This window comes from Pipistrellus hanaki (assembly GCF_964339955.1).
Source record: "Pipistrellus hanaki genome assembly, chromosome: 3".
Classification (NCBI taxonomy): Eukaryota; Metazoa; Chordata; class Mammalia; order Chiroptera; family Vespertilionidae; genus Pipistrellus; species Pipistrellus hanaki.
Genome location: NC_140505.1, coordinates 151277233 through 151301776, shown reverse-complemented (window position 1 = coordinate 151301776; position 24544 = coordinate 151277233). Strand labels below are relative to the sequence as shown.

The window sequence follows — 24544 nt, the reverse complement described above, 5'->3', positions numbered from 1 at the left end:
CCCCCTGCAATTTTCATTTCTTATTTGCAAAAGCCTGAAATAATAAAATCTATTTGGAGTTTTATATTTGACAAAGGACTTCCACACATTATGAGCTCATCTTATACTTAGGACTATCTTCTGAAAAAAGCAGAATCCATTATCAGACCATTTTTATATAACCCAATGACCTAATGACCCATTCTAAAACCTAATGACCCATTAGGTTATGTGCAGTAATTCAATGTAGAGGTGACAGCAGTGGTTATCACCTAGGGACAATTGCTCACACCCTCACATCCTAGGGTGGGGGGGGTGGTCCTTCTGTCAACATCTAGAGAAATTTTGTTGTCACAGCTGGGGGCATCAAGTGGGTCCAGGCCAAGGATGCTGCTACCATGTTTCCCCGAAAATAAGACATCCCCTGAAAATAAGACCTAGCGCAACTTTGGGAGAAAAAATTAATATAAGACACTGTCTTATTTTCGGGGAAACGGTAATTATCCAAAGCACAGACAGCTCTCTACAACAAATTATCCAGCTTAGTATGTCAATAGTGCTGAGACTGAGACAGCCCGAGTTAGGAGAAGTGACATGAATCCTCTCTTTACCACTTATTAGCTTAGAAAACCTATTTAACCTCTGAGTTCCCTCATTTGTATACAAGGCAATAAACTTAATTTGTTAATTTTTACACTGTAAAATTTGCTTCTTTCAGTGTCTAGTTTTGTGAATTTTGACAAATACGGATCATGTAACCATGACCACAATAAAGATGCAGAACACGTCCATCACCGTGAAACCTTCCCTCATGCTGTCCATTTGTGGTCCAACTGCAGCCCCACAGCTAGAGACTGAGTGTCCACCTCCCTCTAGTTTCACCTTCTCTATAATGTCATGTAAATGCAGCCATACAATATGCAGTCTTTAAGTCTGATGCACTAGTTCATGCACTTGAGACTCATAGGTGCTGGTGTGTGATGGATCAGTACTTCACTCCTCTTTGTTGCAGGGCAGTATTCCATTGTATGCGTACAGCACAGCTGGTTTATCCATTCCCCATCTGAAGGCATTTCAGATGTTACGTTTTTGGTGATTGTGAATAAAGCTGCTATAAAAATCTGCACATAGATTTTTGTGTGAACATAAGTTTTCATTTCCCTTGTATAAATACCTATTAGTGGAACGAATGCCTTGTGTGGTGAGTGTATGTTTAAATTACCAGTAAAACCAACAGCAAAGCTGCTTTCCAACATTGGCTGCATCATGCTGGAATCACAAGAGCGATGTATCAACATCCCAACTGCACCCCATACTCACTAGAATTTGGTATTACCAGATTTCTGATTGTAGCCATTTTAATAGGTGCATAACAGTATCCAGTGTCATTTTCATTTGTATATCTCTAATACTAAATTATACTGAGCACCTTTATAAAAATTAATACATTTTAGAGCAGTTTTAGGCTTACTAAAAAATTGGGCAAAAAATACTGAGTTCCCTCTTTCATCTCCAACTCCCTCCCCTCCCTACACCAGCATCACCTATTTTTAACATCTTAACTTAGCGTGGTACATGTGTTATAATTGATGAGCCAATATTCCTATATTAATATTGACTGAAGCCCATAGAGTTCACTTTTTTTAAATATATTTTATTGATTTTTTACAGAGAGGAAGGGAGAAGAATAGAGAGTTAGAAACATCAAATGAGAGAGAAACATCGATCAGCTGCCTCCTGTACACCTCCCACTGAAGATGTGCTCACAACCAATGTACATGCCCTTGACCAGAACTGAACTTGGGACCTTTCAGTCTGCAGAACGACGCTCTATCCACTGAGCCAAACCGGTTTTGGCTAGAGTTCACTTTTTGTGTTATGATGTGTAATGATATGTATTTATTATTCCAGTATAACCCATAGCAATTTCACTGCCCCCAAAATCTCATGCCCCATCTATTCATTCCTCTCTCCCACTTTCTCCCCAAACTCCTGGCAAACACTGATCTCTCTACTGTCTCCATAGTTTTGCCTTTCCCATAATGTCATATAGTTGGAATCATAAAGTATGCAGCCTTTTCATGCTGGCTTCTTTCCCTTAGTAACGTGCATGTAAGTTTCCTCAGTGTCTTTTCGTGGCTTATACTCATTTCTTTTCAGCACTGAGTAATATGTATGAGTTGTATAGATTTATCAGTTGATTTATTCATTCATTTATTGAATTTGGAATTATGGAAATTTCTCCTCTGAAGCTATTACATCTTACATTAAATTGCAGATGGATCACGAGAATTATCGCTTTATATATTACACAGTGTTTTTACAAAGTATTATACTTTAAAAAGATATTAGCTTGTAAGAATGTGTAATAAATAACTTCAAAATGCAATGGATATTTGATTTTAAAGCATGCCTTTAACATTTAAGTAAAACGTTTTTTTGTACTCATTCAATGGAAACTTATCTGGCCACTGGGCAATGCTAGCAATAAAACTACTGGCCCGCAATGTGTTAAGAGATATTCAATTTTCTTTTACTTAGTGTTAGCATAATATCTTTTTCCATCCTTTTAGCATTTAATCTATCTTCATCATTATATTTAAAATCACTTTCTTGTTGAGAATACATAGGTTTTTGTTTTTTTACTCAATCTGACAATCTGTGTCTTAATTGCTGTATTTAAACCATATATATTTAATACAATTGTTTTTTGTTTGTACACTTTGCTTAATACTCTTCTGCTCCTTTTTACTGCCTTATTTTGCATTGTTAAAATATTTTTTAATACTCCATTTTAACTTATATATTGGGTCACCTGGCAATATCACTTTGTATTCACTTCTTTAGAGCTAGCTCTAGGTATTACAAGATACATTCCTAACTTTTCAATCTACTCAGAATTAATATTTTACCATTTCCAGTAAATAAATAAATAAATAAATAAATAAATAAATAGCTTACAACAGTAAAAGCCCTTAATATCTCCCATTAGTATAGGCATCATATACAGTATATTACAACTACACACACTGAAAAATCAGACAATGGCATGAATTTGGCTTTCAACATCATATATATTTTAAAGAATTTATGATGAGAAAAGTAGAGTCTATTTACTCCATTATTTACTATTTCTGTGGCTCTTCCTTCATAACTGATATTTTCAGTTTCCTTCTGATGCCATTCCCCTTCTGTTTGCAGAAGTTCCTGCAGGATTTTAGAGCAGAGTTGCTGGCAATGAACCCTCTGCATTCCTTCTCTGAGAATGCCTTTCTTTTACCTTCACTTCTTGAAAACGATATGTTCACGCGATATCAAGTTCTTGGTCAAGAGCTTTTCTCTTTCAGCATTTCAAGGTTTATTTCCCCTGTCTTCTGGCCCCGTGATTTCTGATGAGAAATCCACACTCATTGGACTCACTGGTCTCTTTGTGTTCATACAGTGGGGCTTTTTTTTCCTCGTTGATTTCAAGTGTATTTTTTATCTTTGCTTTTCAACAGTTTTTGATTATAAATGTATCTGAACCTGTCTGTCTTTGAATTGAGACGGCTTGAAATTCAATGTTTCTTAGTCCTGGGACTCAGTCCACCCACAGGTTAAACCCAGGTGGTTAAGGAGAAAAAAAAACACAGGCAGTAAATTCTCTGCCACATCAGTTAATCTTCAAATGTTAACTTCCCTCCCCTGCTATCACTGACTTCCCAGGGTCCTCAACTGCATTTTGCATGATTTCTAGAGCTTTCAGCTGTGATGAGTGGAGAGGCAGGATGCACACCATTTGACTAGCACCAGATATCACTCCTCACATTTTAAAATACGATTGTTATCCTTACAGCACACAGCAGGACAAATACAACTATGAATTGAGGAGGCAGAAGACATTCCAAAAACATCAGAATTAAAAGCTCAGAACACTGGAAATTGGACCGAACACTCTTTAACTGACAATTTAAATTTATCTAATTAAAGATCAAGTGCATATCTAGCAGGGTAAAATACCCATTTAAGGTGCTGTAAAAATAATCACACAGAAAACTTCAGTTCCTACTTTCTTATCCATCTTCGATACACATGAATACCTCAAAAAGACTAGCCCCAGGCTCGCAAGCACTCACCTGTGTGTTCTGCCCCTCATTGACTACTTTGAAACCATGTAGGCTGGCTTAGAATTGTGTGGCCTATGAAAACACAAAGCCACTTTTCAAAGCCACTTTTCAATGAAAAAACAAAACAAAACAAAAAAAAAACCACATTCTTTCAAAGAGTGTACTCCTCAGCTTCAACAAGGTGCCTTAAATAACAAACTCAGAAATAGCCAGCAAGGCAGACCTGCTCACAGAGCTGCCTCAAATAACAACATTCAACCTAATTCAGGTCATTCAATTGAAGAGCTGCCTAGAACTGAGCGCCGATTCTCAGCGGAGGGAAACTCCTGCTTATAAGACGTTAAAATGTTTTAGGGTGAATACAAAAAAAAGTTCTCTCTAGGACAGAGTTGGACTTAAGAGCCTCATTTTCATAATGCACTTGGGTTATTTATTTAACGGCTTTGACTTTGATGAGACTAAGCTTGAGCTCTCTCTCCTGTGCAAGCTTGAAACACCCTGTTTTTCTGTCCACCTCACAGTGAGAAAGGGACCTGAGCAGGTAGCAGGTAATCTCAACACTCCTTTTCCTTTCTCTCTCAGCTGGTTAAAAAAGCTCCAGGATTATAAGAAACTATACCCAGAATCTAATAAAATTCTCTTACTTTACAGAAACTAGCTAAGTGAAGGTAAGTGACTGGTCCCCAGCAGGGAGCAGGCCTGAGCAGGCAGTCAGACATCCCCTGAGGGTTCCAAGGCACAGGCCAGGCTGAGGGACCCTCTCCCAAGTGCGTGAATTTCTTGCACTAGGCCTTTAGTATTTAAGTAAAAAGTGAAAGGTCACCAATTACATGGCATAATTAAGCCAGAAGTGGGGAAAAAAAAAAAAAAAAAAAGACAGGTCCTCAAACAGGAAGTTACAAAGTGACATGCCTATTCTCATGTTTCATCCCTCTGGGAAAGAAATATTTTATTTTTTCCCATTAACTTAAAAACACCACCTGCTCTTCCTTATTACATCAACAGCAGAAGATATTCCAGACAATTCAGTTAAAAGCTCAATAGAAACTAAGAGGAAGAATCGAAGAAACAGTGTTGTGCCATGTCCCCAAGCAGAAAGACCTGTAACCAGAACAGGCATTCTTAAGTGCCAGGACCTAGTTAGTGGACAGTGAATCGGTGTGCCTCAAAATCCAAGGACAGATCAGTTTCCCTTAACTGAATACTATGTTCTGGGGAAATCTGCAAATTGAGCACATGGCCTGTTAAGCTGGTCCTCTCATGCAGTTACCAGAGGACAGTCTCGGAAAGTAAGTTTCACTGACTCACCCCGAAAGAGAAAATTAGGCCTTGAGACAGGATATTACAACCAAGTCTAGAAATGCAGCATCTTCCCTCCCAACTGCTGCCTGAGCTCTGACAGCGGTGAAGAATACAGATCCGTCCTCAGATTGATCTCATCAGACACCAAGATTCTTCTCTGGTTACTGGTGCCGCAACCACACACACACACACCACTCCGGCACACACGCACACACACACACACACACACACTCCACTCCGGCACACACACACACACACACACACACACACACTCCACTCCGGCACACACACACACACACACACCACTCTAACAGGCCCTTCATTACCATATTTCCTGCAGTTTCATTCAGAAAGAATTACTCAACAATGTAAAGGCAAATAGTAAATAATTTTTTGAAAAATAAAGGCTAATCATCTAATTGGCTTTCAAAAGGCCCCTGATAAATGGTACTAAGGACCGAAGTTACCCCTCAATAGTGTAATTAGAGTTGCAGAGTGAAACAGGCCTATAGACATGAACGGAGGGAGGGAAGAAGGGAGGCAGAGAAGAGAGAGTCCCTCTTTTTTTTTTAATGGCCTAAAAATATGTTTAATCCATGAAGAAAAATCAGTGGTATAATATTTATTTTAGAACATGAAGCTCAAAAGTGGAACAGTTACCCTCTTCTGTGTAGCTCAGTTGGTTGAGTGCTGGCCCATGCACATGCTGGGTTTGCCCCTCAATCTCTGGTAGGGGGTGTGCAGGAGTCAGTGGATCCACATTTCCTTCTTTCCTTCTCACATCTTCACATCTATGTGTTTCCCTTCCTCTCTGAAATATATATATATATATATATATATATATATATATATATATATATATATATATATATATATATATATAGCACAACAGTTACCAAAGTACAGACAACAGTACCAAAGTATAGAAGTACAGGCAGGTCTTACTCAAAAAGCAAATTGCTTGGTAGGACTTGAATATTTCATCAATATCTAAAGTGTAAAAGATGACACTTAAACTGATTTTATCAGACCACTTTATTTTAAAATTGCCATCTTTCTGAATGACCTTGACATCACACATTAGAAGGAATTACAAGTTGGAAGAAATTGCACCTGACTAGCTAGCCAGACATTCTAATATTCAACGGGAAGAATAATCACTTCTTCAAAATACTTTTTAAAATCAATAGTCAAGAAGGGCTGCCTGTTAAAGGAAAGGTAAATATTATCTAAACAACTAACAGGGCTCCAGGAGCCCTATATGGCAGCAGAATGTTAATCTGGTCAGGAAGATCGAGGGGACTTGTCTTAAACTTTATTGGCATAGTTAGCATACTACCTATATTGTACGTCATAGACCAATAAACATAGCAAAACACTCTAAAAATAAACTCTTGTTCACACGGAAGATTGAGAGACACCAAGCATTTTAGCAAAGAATAAAACCATCAAAGGGTGGTGAGAGTGAGGGCATGGGGAGTGGTGGGACACTAAGCTCCGAATGGTTGCCTTAGTTTTTACAAGGTAATTTATATGGCGAAATATTTTTAACAACAAAAGAATGAACATGAATGTTTATCATAACATCATAAAATGTACAGTATGGAGTCTGCACCTACCAGCTATTAATCTCTAAATACTTCATCTAAATAACTCAATTACTAGAGTAAGTGTGGAAGTAATTTCCAATTTGCAAAAATTGGCAAATTTACAAAAAAAAAAAAAATCCTTAAGAGCACAACCTTACTTGCAAATCATCAGCTCAGGAACATGAAGTAATTGGTTTTCTTGAGAAGAATCGTGAAAGTAGCAGCATTAATCATTTAAAGAGTCAAGAGATTATTGTGGCAATCCATGGAGGGTGCCTGAGTCATACGGCTTTCAAAGTTGCCATCTTCCTATTTTATAAATTCTCTTAATAAAATGAACAACATAAAATAATGTTCTTTATTTCACAAAAAAAGGGGGGGAGGATTCAAACTATAATTAAGTCAAATAAAGCTAATTTGAGGATTTAAAAAGGCAGGAATCCAAAGTAATGATTCAAGTGTTTCCAGCAAGTCAACCAATGTTTACCAAACACAAATACAAGTTACCAAAAGGTGACACTGCCCTCCTCTTACATAGTTTCAATCAGAGTATCTTAGCTCATTCATTCCATTTCAGAGGACAGGTTCCCTTATAGATGGGATGAAACCATTTCTCCACTGTAACCACTGATGCAGCCCTTAGAAACCTGGAATCAGATGGGACTATAGAAAAACATAATTTTGAAAATGCTCTAAAACATAATGATCTTTTGCACAAATATTAAATAACTAGAGTCTTGATACATGAAATTCATGCACGGGAGGGGGTGGGGGAGGGTGTCCCTCAGCCCAGCCCACACCTCTCCAATCTGGGACCCCCTGAAGGATGTTGGACTTCCCATTTAGGCCTAGGACCCTAGGATCGGGCAGTCAGACATCCCTCTCACAATGCAGTACTACTGGCTCCCAAATGCTCATCTGCCTGCCTTCCTGACTGCCCCTAACAGCTTCCACCTGCCACCCGCCAGCCTGATCACCCCCTAACCTCTCCCCTGCCAGCCTGATTGATACCTAACTGCTCCCCTGCCAGCCTGTTTGCCCCTAACTGCCCTCCCCTGCAGGCCTGGTCTCCCCCAACTGCTCTCCCCTGCAGGCCTGGGTCCCCCCAACTGCTCTCCCCTGCAGGCCTGGGTCCCCCCCCACCAACTGCCATTCCCTGCAGGCCTAGTCGCCCCCAACTTCCCTCCTCTGCTGTCCTGGTCACTCCTAACTGCCTCCCCTGCTGGCCTTATTATCCACAACTGCCCTCCCTTGCAGGCCTGGTACCTCCCAACTGCTCTACCCTGCTGGCCATCTTGTGTGTTGGAGTGAGGGTCAATTTGCATATTACTCTTTTATTAGATAGGATAGAGGCCTGGTGATGGGTGGGAGCTGGCTGATTTGCCCTGAAGGGTGCCCAGATCAGGGTGGGGGTTTCCTTGGGGCGTGGGGCAACCTGGGCGAAGGTCTGTAGTGGTTTGCAGGCTAACCACGCTCCCTGGCAACCCAAGTGAAGGCCCTGGTATCTGGGATTTATTTATCTTCTATAATTGAAACTTTGTAGCCTTTAGTGGAAGCCAGGGCTGCAAGAGCTTGGCTTCCTCCATTGTCGGGGAAACCCAAGCAAGCCTCCAGCTTGCTCCTTGGCTGCAGCCATCTTGTTTGGGTTAATTTGCATACTCACTCTTGATTGGCTGGTGGGCATGGCTTGTGGGTGTAGCAGAGGTATAATCAATTTGCATATTGCTCTTTTATTAGATAGAATTATGTAATTGCCAAATGAATATCACAAAATTATGTGTTTCTTCTCCAACATTCATGTTTTTCTTAATCAGGGGATTAACTTATTTTATAAAACTGAGTTCTTAAAAGAAAAAATGAGTTCTTCTTCAGTCTCAACATCTGTTCATTCACAATAAATATTTAATTCATCTGAATATTATTAAATTCTTTAAAATTTTCTTATGTTGACACTATTATTAAAGTGTCATTTATTTGTTCCAATTTCACAGGTTAAGGAAGAAATATGACCTAAAAATAAAAGCATATAGTTGGAATCTTTTGTTGTGTTTTTGTTCCCAGAACTTCATTTAAAGTTATATCTGATCAATTACTGACAACAAAGAATAAAAGCATGCCATACATATACTTGTAGTAAATTCCATTTCTTTCTGTCCACTCCTATATTTCAAGGTTCAGTCACACGATGAAAATTGCAAATTTTTCTATTTATGCAGGAATTATGGTTGTGAAACTAGGTAACTTGCCCATTGTACTCATACTAATATGCAACTTATAGCTCTACAGAGGCTTTTCATTACTAACATGCCAAAGAAACTTATTCTGCAGTTTACTTCTGTTCACTAATTCAGTAGATGTTGCTGTCTACAATAGAGATAAAATGGGAGGAAAATTTCAGATTAATCAATTGTAGGTGCCAGCCACCTATCAGGCACCGGGCTATGTCACAAGGATTAAAAAGAGGCATGAGATGGGCAAAAGACGTCACCTTTGACTTTTTAAAACTTATAATATGGTAGAGAGTACAGATATGCAAAATTAGATTATAACAACAATACAAATAGCTACTATTTATTAAGCATTTACTGAGGACAAGGAACTATGCTAAGCTTTTAATAGAAACTACTTTATCAGTTGACACACACAAGCACTCTGTGAAGCCCAGCCAGCGTGGCCCAGTGGTTGAATGCTGATCTATGAACCAGGAGGTCACGGCTCCATTTCCAGTCAGGGCACATGCTGGGTCTCAGGCTAGATCCCAAGTGTATAGTAAGCAGCTTATTGATGGTTCTCTCTCATCATTTAAGTTTCTATCTTTCCCTCTCCCTTCCTCTCTGAAATAAAATATATTTTAAAAAAGAGATAACTCTATGAAGTAAATTCTTCCTAAAGCCTGACCTGCTAGCTCCAGGTAGACACTATCTGTATTACTGTGCCCTACATATTTTTTTTATTACTGTCTACATCAAAGATATGAGTATCACACTTGGGCAGTCATTGAAGTGGTATGAAGAAAGACATAATAAAATGTGTCTGGGATGGCAAAGTATTAAGAGTTTAAGGAGTTCACAAGATTAAAAACCAAAATGGTAAACTGGAAATGGGCTTAAGCCAGGTCTTCATACCATGATCTGATTATTTTGTTTAACAATTTAAGTTTCCGTAGTGATCGGAAGCACCCATATCCCAATTAGTTTAAAATGTAATATAAGACTATTATTGTAATTATCGCAATTTGGACTAGTGATGCCATTTCGTTGCTATGAAGTTACAGACTGACCTCACTTGATGCCTGGCCCCATTTTCCATATCCAGAATTAAAATATATGTCATTTAAGGATAAGAGCAACCTCAAGATCATGATACTTATTTTTTAAATTCTTTACATTTAATATCATCTCTTAACATTTGTCACATCGTAACACATTTACCCATGTTTTGTCCCCTATATTTATAACCAGGTACATATGGAAAATAAAGTATGTCTTCTATTTATTTTTTATTTATTTATTTATTTATTTATTTTAAAAAAAAAACATACTCCATTAATCTTTCACAGAGAGGAAGAGAGAGGGACAGAGAGTCAGAAACATCGATGAGAGAGAATCATCGATCAGCTGCCTCCTGCACACCCCCTACTGGGGATGTGCCCGCAACCAAGGTACATGCCCTTGACCGGAATCGAACCCGGGACCCTTCAGTCCGCAGGCCAATGCTCTATCCACTGAGCCAAACCGGTCCCTCTATTTATTTTTTAATCGCAAAATATTTTGTGCCTGGACCAATGCTTAGTACCTACTTAATAAAGCCCATTATTATACATAATCTGAAATACGGATTTAGCACCAAGAAGAAAACAAGAATCCTAGCCAGTGTGGGTCAATAGCATGAGCATAGGCCTGTGGACCAAGGGATCCGGATTTGATTCTGGTTAAGGGCACAAACCTTGGCTGTAGACTCCTCCTGACCCAGACCCTGGTCAGGGCTCATGCTGGAGGCAACCAATGTGTTTTTCTCACATTGATGTTTCTCTCTGTCTTTCCCTGTCTCTTCCACTCTCCCTAAAAATCAATGGAAAAATATAAAGTGAGGAGGAGGAAGAGGAAGTGGAAGAGGAAATGAATGAAGAAGAGGAAAAGGAAAAGGAAAAGGAAGAGGAGGAGGAAGAGGAGGAGGAGGAAAAGGGAAAGGAGGAGGAGAAGGAGGAGGAGGAAGAGAGGAAGAAGAAGGGAAAGAGGAGGAAGGAGAGGAAGAGGAGGAAGTAGGAGAAGGAGGAAGAAGAGAAGAAAGAGGAAGAGGAAGAGGAAGAGGAAGAGGAAGAGGAAGAGGAAGAGGAAGAGGAAGAGGAAGAAGAAGAAGAAGAAGAAGAAGAAGAAGAAGAAGAAGAAATAATTTCAAATTCCATATCCAGCATTCTCCAGAAGAAAGATTCACTGAATTTTGGAAACATCAGAGAGAGACGATGTGAAGGTCAGGGAAAACTGATCAGGCCTCTTTATAGTCTGAGTGAAATATGACTCTCCAACCCTCACCCTCACTCCTATTTCACTTTAATTCATGTTCAACTAGAAAATGCAACTACTTTAACCATAATCCCTCTCCCTGCCAGGAACAGTGGAGACATTAGAGCATTTACAGCATTGGGTACTTGTGGGGAGAGGGGAGGAGGAGATGTACTACCACATGAGAAGTCTGATCCTATCATCGTGTGTCAACACACAGTTGATCATTGAATAAGGTCATGAGGGGCACCAACCCATGCATAACTGAAAATCCATATTAATTTTTGAGTCCCCCAAAACTTTAAGTATCTGCAGAGGACTGGTTCCAGGACCCCCAGATATCAAAATCTTTGGATGCTCAAGTCCCTGATACAAAATAATGTAGAACAGTGTATGCAGTTGGTCCTCTGCCTCTGCAGATTCCTAACCGGGGATCAAAACTATTGTTTTTGATCCACAGAGAAATGACTGTACAGGCATTGAAATAAATCCACATATAAACACAGTTCAAACCCATGTTATTCAAAGGTCAACTGTAGTTACTCTAAGTTCATCTTGAGAGTCTAGTCATCCTTCATGCAATCAAATTCTATTTTTTAGACCTGTAAGACTGATGAAAAGATCTGCTTTTGTCCCAGGTATTGAGAAACGTTAGACTTAAATGTCTTAAACTTAAAAATATCCATTTTTCCCAATTACTTTAAACCCTTTGAAATGACAGACTTGAGTCAGAAGCAACCCAAGAGGTATTTAATTATCCACAGCCATTTTCCTAAGACATCCCCAATGCATAGATAACCCAATCTCAGCTCAAAAAAAAAAAAAAATAGCCAAAACCGGTTTGGCTCAGTAGATAGAGCATCTTCCTGCGGACTGAAAGGTCCCAGGTTCGATTCCGGTCAAGGGCATGTACCTTGGTTGCGGGCACATCCCCAGTAGGGGGTGTGCAAGAGGCAGCTGATGGATGATTCTCTCTCATTGATGTTTCTAACTATCCCTCTCTCTTCATCTCTGTAAAAAAAAAAAATCAATAAAATATATATTAAAAAAAAAAAAAAAGTAAAGAGCAGGGAGCACCAATGGTGGGGGCTGCAATGTCAGATTGATAGAGGAGGAACTCATTAAGAGGACATATTTATGAAACATGAAGGTGAAGTGATTATGTGGATGCCTGAGGAGGGCTTTCCAGCAGTGCAATCAAACCGAAAGGCCTGGAAGGATGGACTGTGTGTTCTTAGAGACCAGGGCGCTGGAGCAGGAGTGAAACAATGTGGAAGCAATGTGGAAGGAGGAGGATGGATATGAACACTGCAGCCCTGCAGGCCCCTGGCTGTTACTCTGAGCAAGATGGGAGCTACCGAGGGCAGCACTTTGAGGAGCGCTGAAATGGCAGATCTGCTCCGTATTTTACAAGAATCATCCCAGCTGTCAAGTGGAAAGAGGGCAGCAGAGGCGTCAAGAAAAAGGCAAAGTGGCTGGACTGGTGTGGCTCAGTGGTTGAGCATTGACCTATGAACCAGATGGTTCAATTCCTGGTCAGGGCACATGCCCAGGTTGCAGGCTCAATCCCCAGTGCAGGAGGCAGCTGATCAATGATTCTCTCTCATCATTGATGTTTCTTCTCCCCCCTCCCCCCAACCCTTCCTCTCTGAATGTGTGTGTGTGTGTGTGTTTGTTTGTTTATTTATTTATTTATTTATTTATTTATTTATTTATTTTTAAAGAAAGTAAAGAAGAAGGCAAAGTGAACAGCCAGGAAACTTACAGCACTCCAAGAGAGAGATGGTATTTTGGATCTGGGTGACAGAAGTGGAAGTGATGAGAACTAGATTCTAGATATATTTAGAGACCAGATTCACAGGACAAAGAAAAGTATTTAAGGAGGCCCTTGTCAGGTAGCTCAGTGGGTTTGAGAATTGTCCTGATGTGCCAAGGTTTCAAGTTAGAGCTTATGGCAGGGCACAAACAAGAAGCCAACCAATAAATGTGTAAGTGGAACAACTAATCGATGTTTCTCTCAGTCCTGTCTCTAAAAAAATGAGTGTAAAAAAAAGAAAGCATTCAATGAAAAATGACTGTTACAACTCTAGATTTGTAGTACTGGTTAAAATTTTTTCAATCATTTAATCGGTATACATATAATTTGTAGTACCGATTAAAATACTGGATGAATTTTAACGTCAGAAATCATTTTTAAAAGACTAACAAGTAGAAGAAGAAACTGTAAGTGCCGAAAATTTCTAAGTATTTCCCCAATACAGGATAGAAGTGAATGTAACAAAAATAAGAATTCCCAACAAGCTCGCTTTCAAGACACATGACAAAGGACTTCACCAGTTTTTTTGTGTGTCTTCTGCTTGTTTTCATTTCAGTAACTTCACTGCCAGGTGGGCAGAAGGCCTGTGGGCCCTGCGTGACCTCCGAGATAGTCCTGAGACACATGCTGTCTCACCGACCAAACCAGATGGCTGCATTACCCCGACAGTGCCTGTCCACCCAAAAATAGAGCTCTGGAGACCCATTTCCTGGTGAATGTAGAGCAAATGTTGGATTAGACATCGCCATAACTGCTTCAAATTTTCCCTGATATTAACTAATAATGCCTACATTTCAGGAATCTTTGAAATCCATCGTTACATGTGCTGGAGTCACTATATAATTTTCTTTCAAAACTATAAGCACTTACCAACCAAATATTCAATAGTGAATGTTTAGTCCTTGAATACTAGGCACACAGTTTTAGTTTCCAGTGTCCTCTCTCTGTTGTATGGAATGAGTTCCTGACATGGGGGTCCTAACTAAATCCAAAAACATGATAATGGGGTTTCACGTAAAAGCTTCCATTATTAATGTTTTTTTTATCCCAAAGCCATTACTGTCAAGCTTTTATGAACATTATTCATTCTTTGCCTCTTAAGAGGCAGATATATCTTTTACAAAGGGAACTAACTCTTTGGTCTATAAATAGGCATGTGAAATATGACAAGACAGACCTAATACCACAGGTCCAACCGGTGCCTGACCACCAGCAGAGATTATATCCAACAAAGAGATTCACATGTTTACTCCTTTCTCCAACCCCTTCACACGGCCCAGAAAACTGCTTGTTCTCCTCAGTGCTCTGCATTTATCTCCCTCCTCTTGCCTCACTAGAAAAGTACCCTTCTCTCAGACAACCTATGTTTATACCTTCCTTCAAGACAGGGCTCAAAACTCTACCTGTCTGGCTGGAAGATAATTTTCCATAGTAGAAACTGAACACTTGAAAGACAGAGCCCTGCCATGCTTTTAAATTACTCATTCTGTCTTTCAAGTCTGACCAATTTTTACTCACCTGTTACTAGTTTAAGTATTACACTCATAATAGTTTTATTTCCCTGGATTGTTAAAAGGTGTTAGGCCGTGACTGAGACAGCTGAGCCTGATAACATGAGCTACCGTTTATTGCTAGCCAGGCATGTTTACATGCATCAGCTCATTTAATTTCTACAACAGGCTTCTTTCCTAAGTGCTGTCATAACACTCACTCTAGAGCCGCAGAGACTGAGGCACACAATGGTAATTTGCCAAAGGTTACACAGCTTTCCTGTGAAGGCACTGTAAAAGAACTTTACCAATGTTTTAACTTACTTAATCCTCATGACTACCCTGTGAGGCAGGTATTGTCTCTATTCCACAGATGAGGAAACTGAAATACAAGACTTGACACAGTCACCAGGGTCCTAAGTGGCCAGCCAGGGCGGGAGCCCAGGCAGCCCAGATCCAGAGGCCTCAAGCATCACCACCAAGCATTCCTCTTTCTGAATTAGCTGTGTATCCGAGGTTTCATGTGTTCAACTATAGCAATGGTTTCCCGAGTACTGTTTTTATGTGTTCTTTAGTTTGCGACATATTTAAGAGCTTATATATAAACTTGTGGTCTGGTGCACGAAATTGGTGTGGGGAGGGAGGGTGTGTATCCCTCAGCCTGGCCTGCGCCCTCTTCAATCTGGGACCCCTTCAAGGATGTCCTACTGCCAGTTTACAGGGATCGGGCCTAAACTGGCAGTCGGACATTCCTCTTGCAATCTGGAACTGCTGGCTCCTAACTGCTCACCTGCTTACCTGATTTCCCCTAACCACTCTGCCTGCCAGCCTGCTAGCTTCTAATTGCCCCATGCCACTTGCCTCCCATGCCACTTGCCTGCTTGGCCCCAAATATCAATAGCAGCCCCTCCAGCCTGATCCAAATGCCCCCGGTGCCAGCGTGCTTGCCCCCACCTACTTCCCCCATTGGCATGATCACCCACAACTGCCCTTCCCTCTTGGCCTCTAACTGGCTCTACCTCAGCACCGCCACCATGGCTTTGTCCAGAATAATGCCCAGAAGGTCTCCTGGAAGGTCTCCCAGTCTCATTAGCATATTACCCGTTTATTAGTATAGAGGCTTGGTGCATGGGTGGGAGCTGGCTGGTTTGCCCTGAAGGGTGTCCCAAATCAGGGTGGGGGTTCCTTTGGGGCATGGGGCAACCTGGGTGAGGGGCCTGTGTTGCTTTGCAGGCCGGCCAGGCCCCCATGGGGTGAGGGTCCTTGTGGGGGGGCGTGGCCAGTTGGGAGAGGGCTATTTTCAAGCTGGCCACATCCCCTTCAGGGTGGGGGTTCCCACTGAGGTGCCTGGCCAGCCTGGGTGAGGGGGTAAAGGTAGTTTTCAGGCTGGTCATACCCCCAGCAGTGACTCTTACTCCATGGGGGTGTGGCCTGCCTGGGTGAGGGGCTGAAGGCTATTTTCAGACTGGCCACACCCCCTTCAGGGTGGGGATCCCCACTGGGGTGCCTGGCCAGCATGGGTGAGGAGCTGATGGCTATTTGCAGGCTGGCCACACCCCCAGTGACCCAGGCCCTCAGCCCCTTCTTAAGCAAAGGCAGAGAGGTCAGGAAGCTTGGCTTCCTCCATCGCAAGGGGTAACCCAAGCCTCCTGCTTGCTCCAGATCCAGCTCCAAGCTGCCACCATCTCTGTTGGGTTAATCTGCATAAATCACTCCTGATTAGCTGGTGGGAGTAGTGGAACAATGGTCAATTTGCATGTTTCTCTTTTATTAATGTAGCTTGTAGGGTAGTAAATACAATGAGAGGACAAAAATAATATTACAGTGGAACCTCGGTTCTCAAACTTAATTTATTACAGAAGGCTGTTTGAAAATCAATTTGTCTGAAAACCGAGTCTTTTTTCCCCATTATAAATAATGTAAATTGAATTAATTCGTTCCAGACCCTCAAATGATTCCTATTTTAACCTTTCATACAGCGCATCTAACATACTGTTTAATGCATAAACACTTCTTTTCTTAAATTTTTTGAACCACCACCCTATTAGTCTTAAATGTGTCATTTTCAGCATTTGGTCCAGGGTGTCATTCAGGTCAGCATGCAGCATCTTTGCTTGTTCCTGTACCAATGCCTCCAAAATGGCTGACCCTGGCTAACTGCTTTTATCCAAATCAACAACCGGTTTTCTACTTCTTCAACTGTGATCAGTTTCTTTCACACTCTTAGAGCATGAGCATTTTTGATGGCCTCCTTATGTTTTAACATTGTGCCAGCAACGAAAGCATTCTCTCCTTTGTTGCCTAAGAGACCCTTTTTGCCATACTGAGGTATCAGCTTGAAAGGATTGTCAACATCAAAGTTTGGTTCCACAACAGAAGTTTTTTTGGTGAACCGCTAGATAGAGAAACGAACTGTTCGAGATGGGAGACATTCAACAAACAAGGCTTAACTGTAGCACCCAATTAGGTAACCCTGTCAACTCCTGGTCTACCAGGGAGGTGAGTCATGGCCAAAAGGATCCACTGCAACACACAATGCAGTTAAATGAGTGTGTGGTTCAGAGACGGTGCCAGCATCCAGCAGCAGCCCATTGAGAAAGCTTTCCTGATAAAGCAAGGCCTGGAGGGAGGAGTAAACATCCTCCGACGGTTCTCTGGCAGGATTGACAACCCGTGGTTGTCTTTCCCAGCAGACGGAGGTCTTTTGAGACCAGGGACTATTTTTATCCTGTCTCTCCAGCTCCCAACAAAGCCATCACTCAGTACATGACTGAGGGATGGATAGAGAGAATGTTACGGAAATGCACATTCCACGCAGACAGAACATCATGACAGAAAGGAAAAGCAGAAACAGCTTTTTTAAAAAATGTATTTAGTTTAGTTGCTACATCATGGCCAGTGTCTGTGTTGTCTAATTCCAGGAGGCCCCACTCTATTCCATGGGAATCCACCCCCTCCAAGGTAAATGCAATGTGAATGGATCCGCCCCCACAAGGTGTGCAACACAGCTGCCCTGAGAATGGGCATCCCTGTTCACAAGCTCTTAGCAAAGAGTGTTCTAATCAGCTCTGCTTTCCTCACAGTCACTCCTTGGTATGCTACGGCTTCTTTGCAAAGTCTGTATTTTAAAATCCACCTCCACATCGCAGATGCTGGTAGCTTCAGGGACCAGAGTCAGTGTCACTGTGCAGAGGATCATGGACTGACTATGAAGCCAGACCTCTCCTGGCAAATCAGGCTCCACCAGATGCTTTGTGACCGAGAGAAAGTGACTTCAACTTTCTGCTAAATATCTTCATCTCAAAAGGAATAGTGTTATGTCACTGGGTTATTTATTAGGAAGATTATGTAAACAGAGGCAAAATGTTTAGAAGAGTGCCTGACACAGAGTAGGAACGAGCAAATGTTAGACATTATCTTTTCCAGGGCACGGGCAACTAATTCCATTGTCAATTCGCATTCTTCCTCGGAGTGACTGCTGAGATTTCGCCCGAGGCAACACAGGGAGGTGAAGTCAGAGAAAGAAGAAAGCCAATGCCCCCATCCTGGTGGCACTGGTGATCCCCTGACCCTGCTCAGCCTCCCTGTGACATGTACTCCAGGTCACAACATTCCAAACAGTGGTGCTAGTCTTCTATAAAAAAAGAATATGCTAATTAGACCGGACAGCCGAACGGCCTTCCTGACAAAGCTGGGTGGGGCTGCTAGGAGGGCCGAGGCAAGCCACCATGGTTGTGATGGCCAAGCCCCTTACAGAGTTTCATGCCTTGGGCCTCTAATATTTAACAAATGCCAAGTATAAAGCATGCAGTACTCCCAGTTTAGAATAGCTACAAAACTTGGCTATTTCTCTCTCTCTCTACATTCAAGGAAATTACATTTTAAATGTGGAAAAGGGGTTTTTGAGGTTTTCTGCTGAGAACAGGTTCTTCTCATCACTATGGAAGTTTTCTTTTTAGAAGTGTTGCTACTATTGACTCTGAAGGTCCAAGGAAAAAAAAGAAAAAAGAAAAAAAACGGGGAGATGCGGAAGAGGTAAAGAAATGAAAAGAATCCCACTTCTGGAACTATATCCTAAGAATCCAGAAATACCCATCAGAAAAAAATATATGCACCTGTATGCTCATAGCAGTATTCCTTACAATAGCTAAGATCTGGAAATAGACCAAGTGCCCATCAGCAGATGAGTGGATTAAAAAGCTGTGGTACATTTACGCAGTGGAATACTATGCGGCTGTAAAAAAGGACTTCTTAGCCTTTGCAACAACATGGATGGACCTGGAGACTATTATGTTAAGCAAAAAAAGCCAGTTAGAGAAAGACAAATATCACATGATCTCACTTATATTTGGAATCTAATGAACAAAATTAACTGATAAAATAGGTCCACAGGCATAGGTACGTGGAACATAATAACAGATCTCAGTGGGATGGAGGGGTCAGGAAGAGATTAGCCAAAAATATATATGCAGATATACATAACCCATGGACAACAGTGTGGGGAAGGCCTTGGATGAGGCAAGGTTTGGGTGAAGGGGCCCAAAAAGGGGGAAAATGGGGAACATCTGTACCACGGTCAACAACGAAAAATAAATAACAAATAAATGAAAAGGAATGAAGCGTTGTAGATAGGATAGATGTATAAAGCAATTCAAGTTGGATGAGGAGAAAAGGAAAGTATCTCATGTGCTTTTTTTTTTTTTTTTTTTTTTTTTGTAAAATACCAAGACTGCTTGCTATTTGAAGTCTACCAGCAGGTTCTACATCATTAGAGGTGCCAAAGCCAAGGACTCCGTGTGAAATCATTCATCTTAGACTGTGTTCTTACTTAGGGCTTAACATACAGAAGAGGGAAAGGTGAGTGGATGAAAAAGAAGTGTTTTATACAGAAGTCACAGGAATAACTTCATAGAATTCACGTGAACAGACTTCCGTCATTTCACTGACAGCTCACTCCAGGAGGGTGTTGCAATTCCAGGGGTCTTCAAACTACGGCCCGCGGGCCACATGCAGCCCCCAGGGGAGTCTGATCCTGCCCGCCAGGTTTTTTGGGCAGTGAGCACAGCCGAGGTGTTACAGTAGGAATTAGTAGTTCATATAGTCCGGCCCTCCAGCTCTCTGAGGGACCGTGATCTGGCCCCCACTTTAAAAAGTTTGAGGACCCCTGTTAGACAAACAACAAGTAGGTCATAATCCTCATTATGATTCTGCAATGTCAAGCCACCAGAAAGGAAAGGGGGGAGAGTAGTGTACGTAAACTGCTAATTGGTATGAAACAAGATAATAAAGGAAATCAAGTGAAGTTTTACTTTGCACGTCAGTTTCATTCCACCACAAATCCAATACAGAAATCTTGCTTTAAAAGAAGTTGAAAATGAAAGAAAGAAATTGAGGGAAGGAGGATTAAAAAAAAAAAAAAAAAAACAAAACAAAACAAAACAAAAAAAAAAAAAAAACTTGACTGCAAAAAAGAAAGCATTAGTTTATTATTTAAAAATCTCGCTGATTCTAGTTATGCTTATCTTGAATTTCTTTTTTTACATTAATGCATAACTGCATGATGTTTTTGATAAAACAAGTGTTTACATTTGCTTTGCATTAAAGAATAAGAATTCAAAGTGCCATTTGGGAAAGAAAATGTGAGATATCTAAAAGAATTACTCAACAGGCAATACCATACTAATTACAAGATGCAATATGCATCTACAAATTGTGTTCCAGTAGAGGGAGCCCTGGAACAGAGACTGACAGAAGAAACTGATGTAAATTTAAAAGTAATTCAGCTGAGACAGGTTTGGCTCAGTAGATAAGAGCGTCGGCCTGCAGACTGAAAGATCCCAGTTTTGATTCTGGTCAAGGGCATATACCTTGGTTGAGGGCACAACCCCAGTAGGGGGTGTGCAAGAGGCAGCTGATGGATGATTCTCTCTCATCACATTGATGTTTCTAACTCTCTATCCCTCTCTTCCTATCTGTAAAAAATCAATAAAATATATTTAATAAAAAATAAATAAAAGTAATACAACAAACCAGTGCTGTATATAGAAATATGTCGATTCTCAGTAAAGGTTTTGAATATTGGCGAATATATACATTTAGGGACTTCCTGACGTTCCCTACACTATATCATGTTTAAAAGGAGAATAAAGTAAATGCGAAAACCATGGAGAAAAGGCCAAAGTGCTTGCTTTTTGGGTTATGTGATAACAGGACTAAGTACTTGTAACTTGCCCTTTCTTGACAACTTATTGTGTGTGTTAGGCATCACAGATACAAGATCCCAAATAACAATCAAATAAAGGAAAACTGCACTCAAATTCCTTCGATCCTGGTGTACCCAACCACACCTAAAAACTTTCATTACAAGTATAAAATTCTTAAACAATATGTCATTGTAAAGGACATAAACAGTAAGATTACCCTGTAAAATACAATTTTTAAGTACATTTTTGGGGAGCAAATTGTGTTGAAGGGGTTCATAACAGTCTCCTCAAGATGAACCACTTCGGCACACGATTATTTTGCGCTGAAGGCAATTGAGATCCTGAGGGCTCAAGAGAAAGATTACCTCTCCCTTAAAGAAATTAAACCGGGGTCCACGCCCATGGTAAGAGGTATTGCCAGAGATAACTTTTTATGGCCTATCCAAAGGGCATGGCAAACATCTAATTACTGACTATCTGCTCTTCTTTTTAATATACCTTTATTGATTTCAGAGAGGAAGAGACAGAAACATCAAAGATGAGAGAGAATCACTGATCGCTGTCTCCTGCATGCCCCACACTAAGGAACAAGCCCCAACCCGGGCATATGCCCTGACCAGGAATGGAACAGTGACCTCCCGATTCATGGGTCCATACTCAGCCACTGAGCCCTGCTGGCGGGACACCTGCTCTTATCTACCTCTGCTCAGATACAAGAGTCAACATAATATCCAAATACCCAGTACTTGCCATAGCTAAGCACTAGGAAGCTTCATTGAGAGATCTCTGCAAAACATGACTCAAGCTCAAAATCACAAATAAGAGTCAGTCTCACTGGAGAAATCTTGCTACCTCAAATTGTTATTTCTATGCCAGAAGAAACAAACAAAAAGATGATGTGGGTGTCCCAAACAGAGAATGCTGAGAAAAAGAATCCTGATCATTTGACTTCAATGCCCGGTTATCTGGTGAAGACACAGGTGGTTCCTATAAAAGAAAGAGGTTTCCCTTCAGCTGCACTTGGATCATATGGGGCTTCAATGTGCCAACTTCACATTTTACTGAGAGCCTTGCTTCACTAATCAACAAGAAACAAACTAGAGGGGGGGTGGGGGGCATCAGTAATGACAGCTTTGGGACACAAAGTGCAGGGAACCGGGGTTCAGGCTCGCAGCTCATGCGGAGTTGTCTACATGGGGCTGGCTCCCCCTCAGAGCCCACAGAGAAGGGATGAAAAGCATAAACGTCAAACAAGCGGTGAATGGGCAGAGCGTCAGGAGCCCCAGGTTGAAAGGGCTTTCATCAAGCCCAGCCACGGGGAAGAAACACATCAAACGCAGCCCAAAGGAAACAAAAAAAAATCCTGAATTATGAAATGGCAACATCTGAAAAGCATCAGCGGTGTGTCTTAGAAACACGACCAGTGAGACTGAAGTCTCAACCCCCCACCTTCCCTCAAAAGTGCTTTCTAATAACACTGACCACGTTCCAAATAGCCTCTGTCTGCCAAGAACTCCACGACTGTACTGCCTCCTGCGCAGCAGCCAGGGTGGAAAATCAATGCCAGGGGAACGAACCTTAATCCCTTACTTTTGAAGTACATTGCAAATGTCTTGCTGGGCATTCATCTACAGAGGGAGTAAGCTCCTAAATAGATGTAGGAAGGGAACGTGACCTTTAGTAGATCATTTTGGTTCCCAACAGGAAGGCAGGAGAGGCAAAAAAATAAAGAGAATGGGGGGGATATGAATTTAAAGGAAACGTTAGAAGAAGAAAAAAATAGAGCAAAGAATTCATTTGGGGAAAAGATGAAAGCAAAGGGCTATACAAAAAAATAAATAAAAGCAAGAAGAGAAACATTATACTCCACCTAAAGATAAATGACTCGAGAAGGAAAAGAGAAGGGGGTAGCAAAGAATCGTTTCGGAGTCCAGAATGACTTAACTTTAAAATGAACTTGCTGGGACTTTAAGACTGATTTGGGTTCGGAGTCTGGAATCCTGGAAAAGGAAAGACGCTAGCAGCAGCGGAGACACAGAGCTAGACAATGCAGGGGAGCAGAGACTCCCTCCCTCCTAAGCTGTGGGGCAGCATCAGGTTGGGCTGGAACAAGGAAAAGGCTGGTGATGAGCAGGGTCCTCCTGTAGGTGCTCAGAGAAGCAACAGACACGCGGATTCGTTGTGTGTGTGTGTGTGTGTGTGTGTGTGTGTGTGGAAGAGCCGAGATCCTATGTGGGCTGGAGTGCATCAACCCACCCAGCACCCAGCACCCACCTCCACCTTCCGGGGGAGCCTTTGAGGCAGAATTAACAGACGGGGCAAGAGAAGTGGAGGGAATCGTCTCGGACCTGGCAAGACCCAATGGAGACCCCAGGATCCAGCGCGGGGGCGCCCGGAGCCTCCAGGTGCCTCCCCAGACCCCCCCCCACACCCCCCCCCCCCACACACACACACACCCAACTCACCGATGCCGAGCCCCACGACCAGGCGGCCGGCGAGCAAGGTCTCCTTGTTGTCCGCCGCGGCCAGCACGGCGGAGCCGGCCGTGCACAGGGCGCTGGCCAGCAGGATGGAGGCGCGGCGGCCGCACGCGCCGTTGAGGGCGCCGCCGGCCAGCGCCGAGACGGCGGCCGCCCCCACCGTGCCGGACACCAGCAGCTCCTGCCACAGCGCGTCCAGGCTGAGCTGCCGCTTGAGCAGCAGCATGGCCCCCGACACCACGCCGGTGTCATAGCCGAACAGGAAGCCGCCCAGCGCCGAGAACACCGCCGCCACGTACACGAAGGCGGGGGTCTCGTCCCGCTGGAACTGCTGCCGCGCCGCGCGCTCCAGGTCCCCGCCGCCGCCGCCCGCGCTCTGCAGGCTCCCGCTCGACTCGGCGGCCGCCAGCAGGCTGCGCTCCCCGGCCGCGCTCGCCGCGTCCGCCTCCGGCTGCTTCCGGCGCCGCTCGCCCTTGAGGCTGCTCAGGCTCCGCAGCGTGTACTCCACATTCTCGCTCGCCTTGCGGGACATAGGGCGGCGGGAGCCCGGGGATGCCCGGGGGAGGCGGGGATCCAGGCTCCGCGGGGCCGGCGGACTCGGAGGGCTAGACAGCCAGCGCGGGGAGCAGCGCCGCCTTCCTCCGGCCGGTCCCCGCTCCCGATGCCTGGGCAGCAGCCGCCGCCGCCGCCGCCGCTCCGGGGAGAAAGTTGCTGCCCTGCCCGCGGCGCCCGGGCGCTGCGGAGTTGGAGGCTGGCGGGTCTCACTCCCGAGACTCACGCCCCGCGCCTGCCGAGCTGGCGCTGCGGAGCGGGCGGGGGGCGGGGCCGCGGGTCACGTGCAGCCCCGGGACCAGCGGGGCGAAGGCCGGGAGAGGCTCCGCCCCCTTTGTGGGCGGGGCCAGGCTCCCCCCAGCTCCGGGCCCCGCCCTCTTTCCCCCTCCCTGCTCCGGACCCCGCCCCCGGGTCCAGGAGGACCTCGCATCCAGGCTCCTTCCTTGAAGGGCTCTGGCGTCTCTAAGGAATGAACCCTGGTCTGGGGGCCGCAGCTGGGAGTCAGGCCAACGTGGGAATGCCGGG

The 24544-nt window shown here is 43.0% G+C and overlaps 1 protein-coding gene across 1 annotated transcript in view; it reads right to left on the bottom strand.

The window, feature by feature from the left end:
- The window catches only part of SLC2A13 (solute carrier family 2 member 13), a 263372-nt gene extending 239095 nt beyond the window's left edge, over positions 1–24277 (bottom strand). The window contains exon 1 of the mRNA XM_084877877.1: positions 23453–24277. Coding sequence (XP_084734003.1) covers positions 23453–23999 — 547 coding nt within the window. The 5' untranslated portion in view covers positions 24000–24277. The remainder of the gene's footprint in view (positions 1–23452) is intronic.
- Positions 24278–24544: the final 267 nt, after the last annotated feature.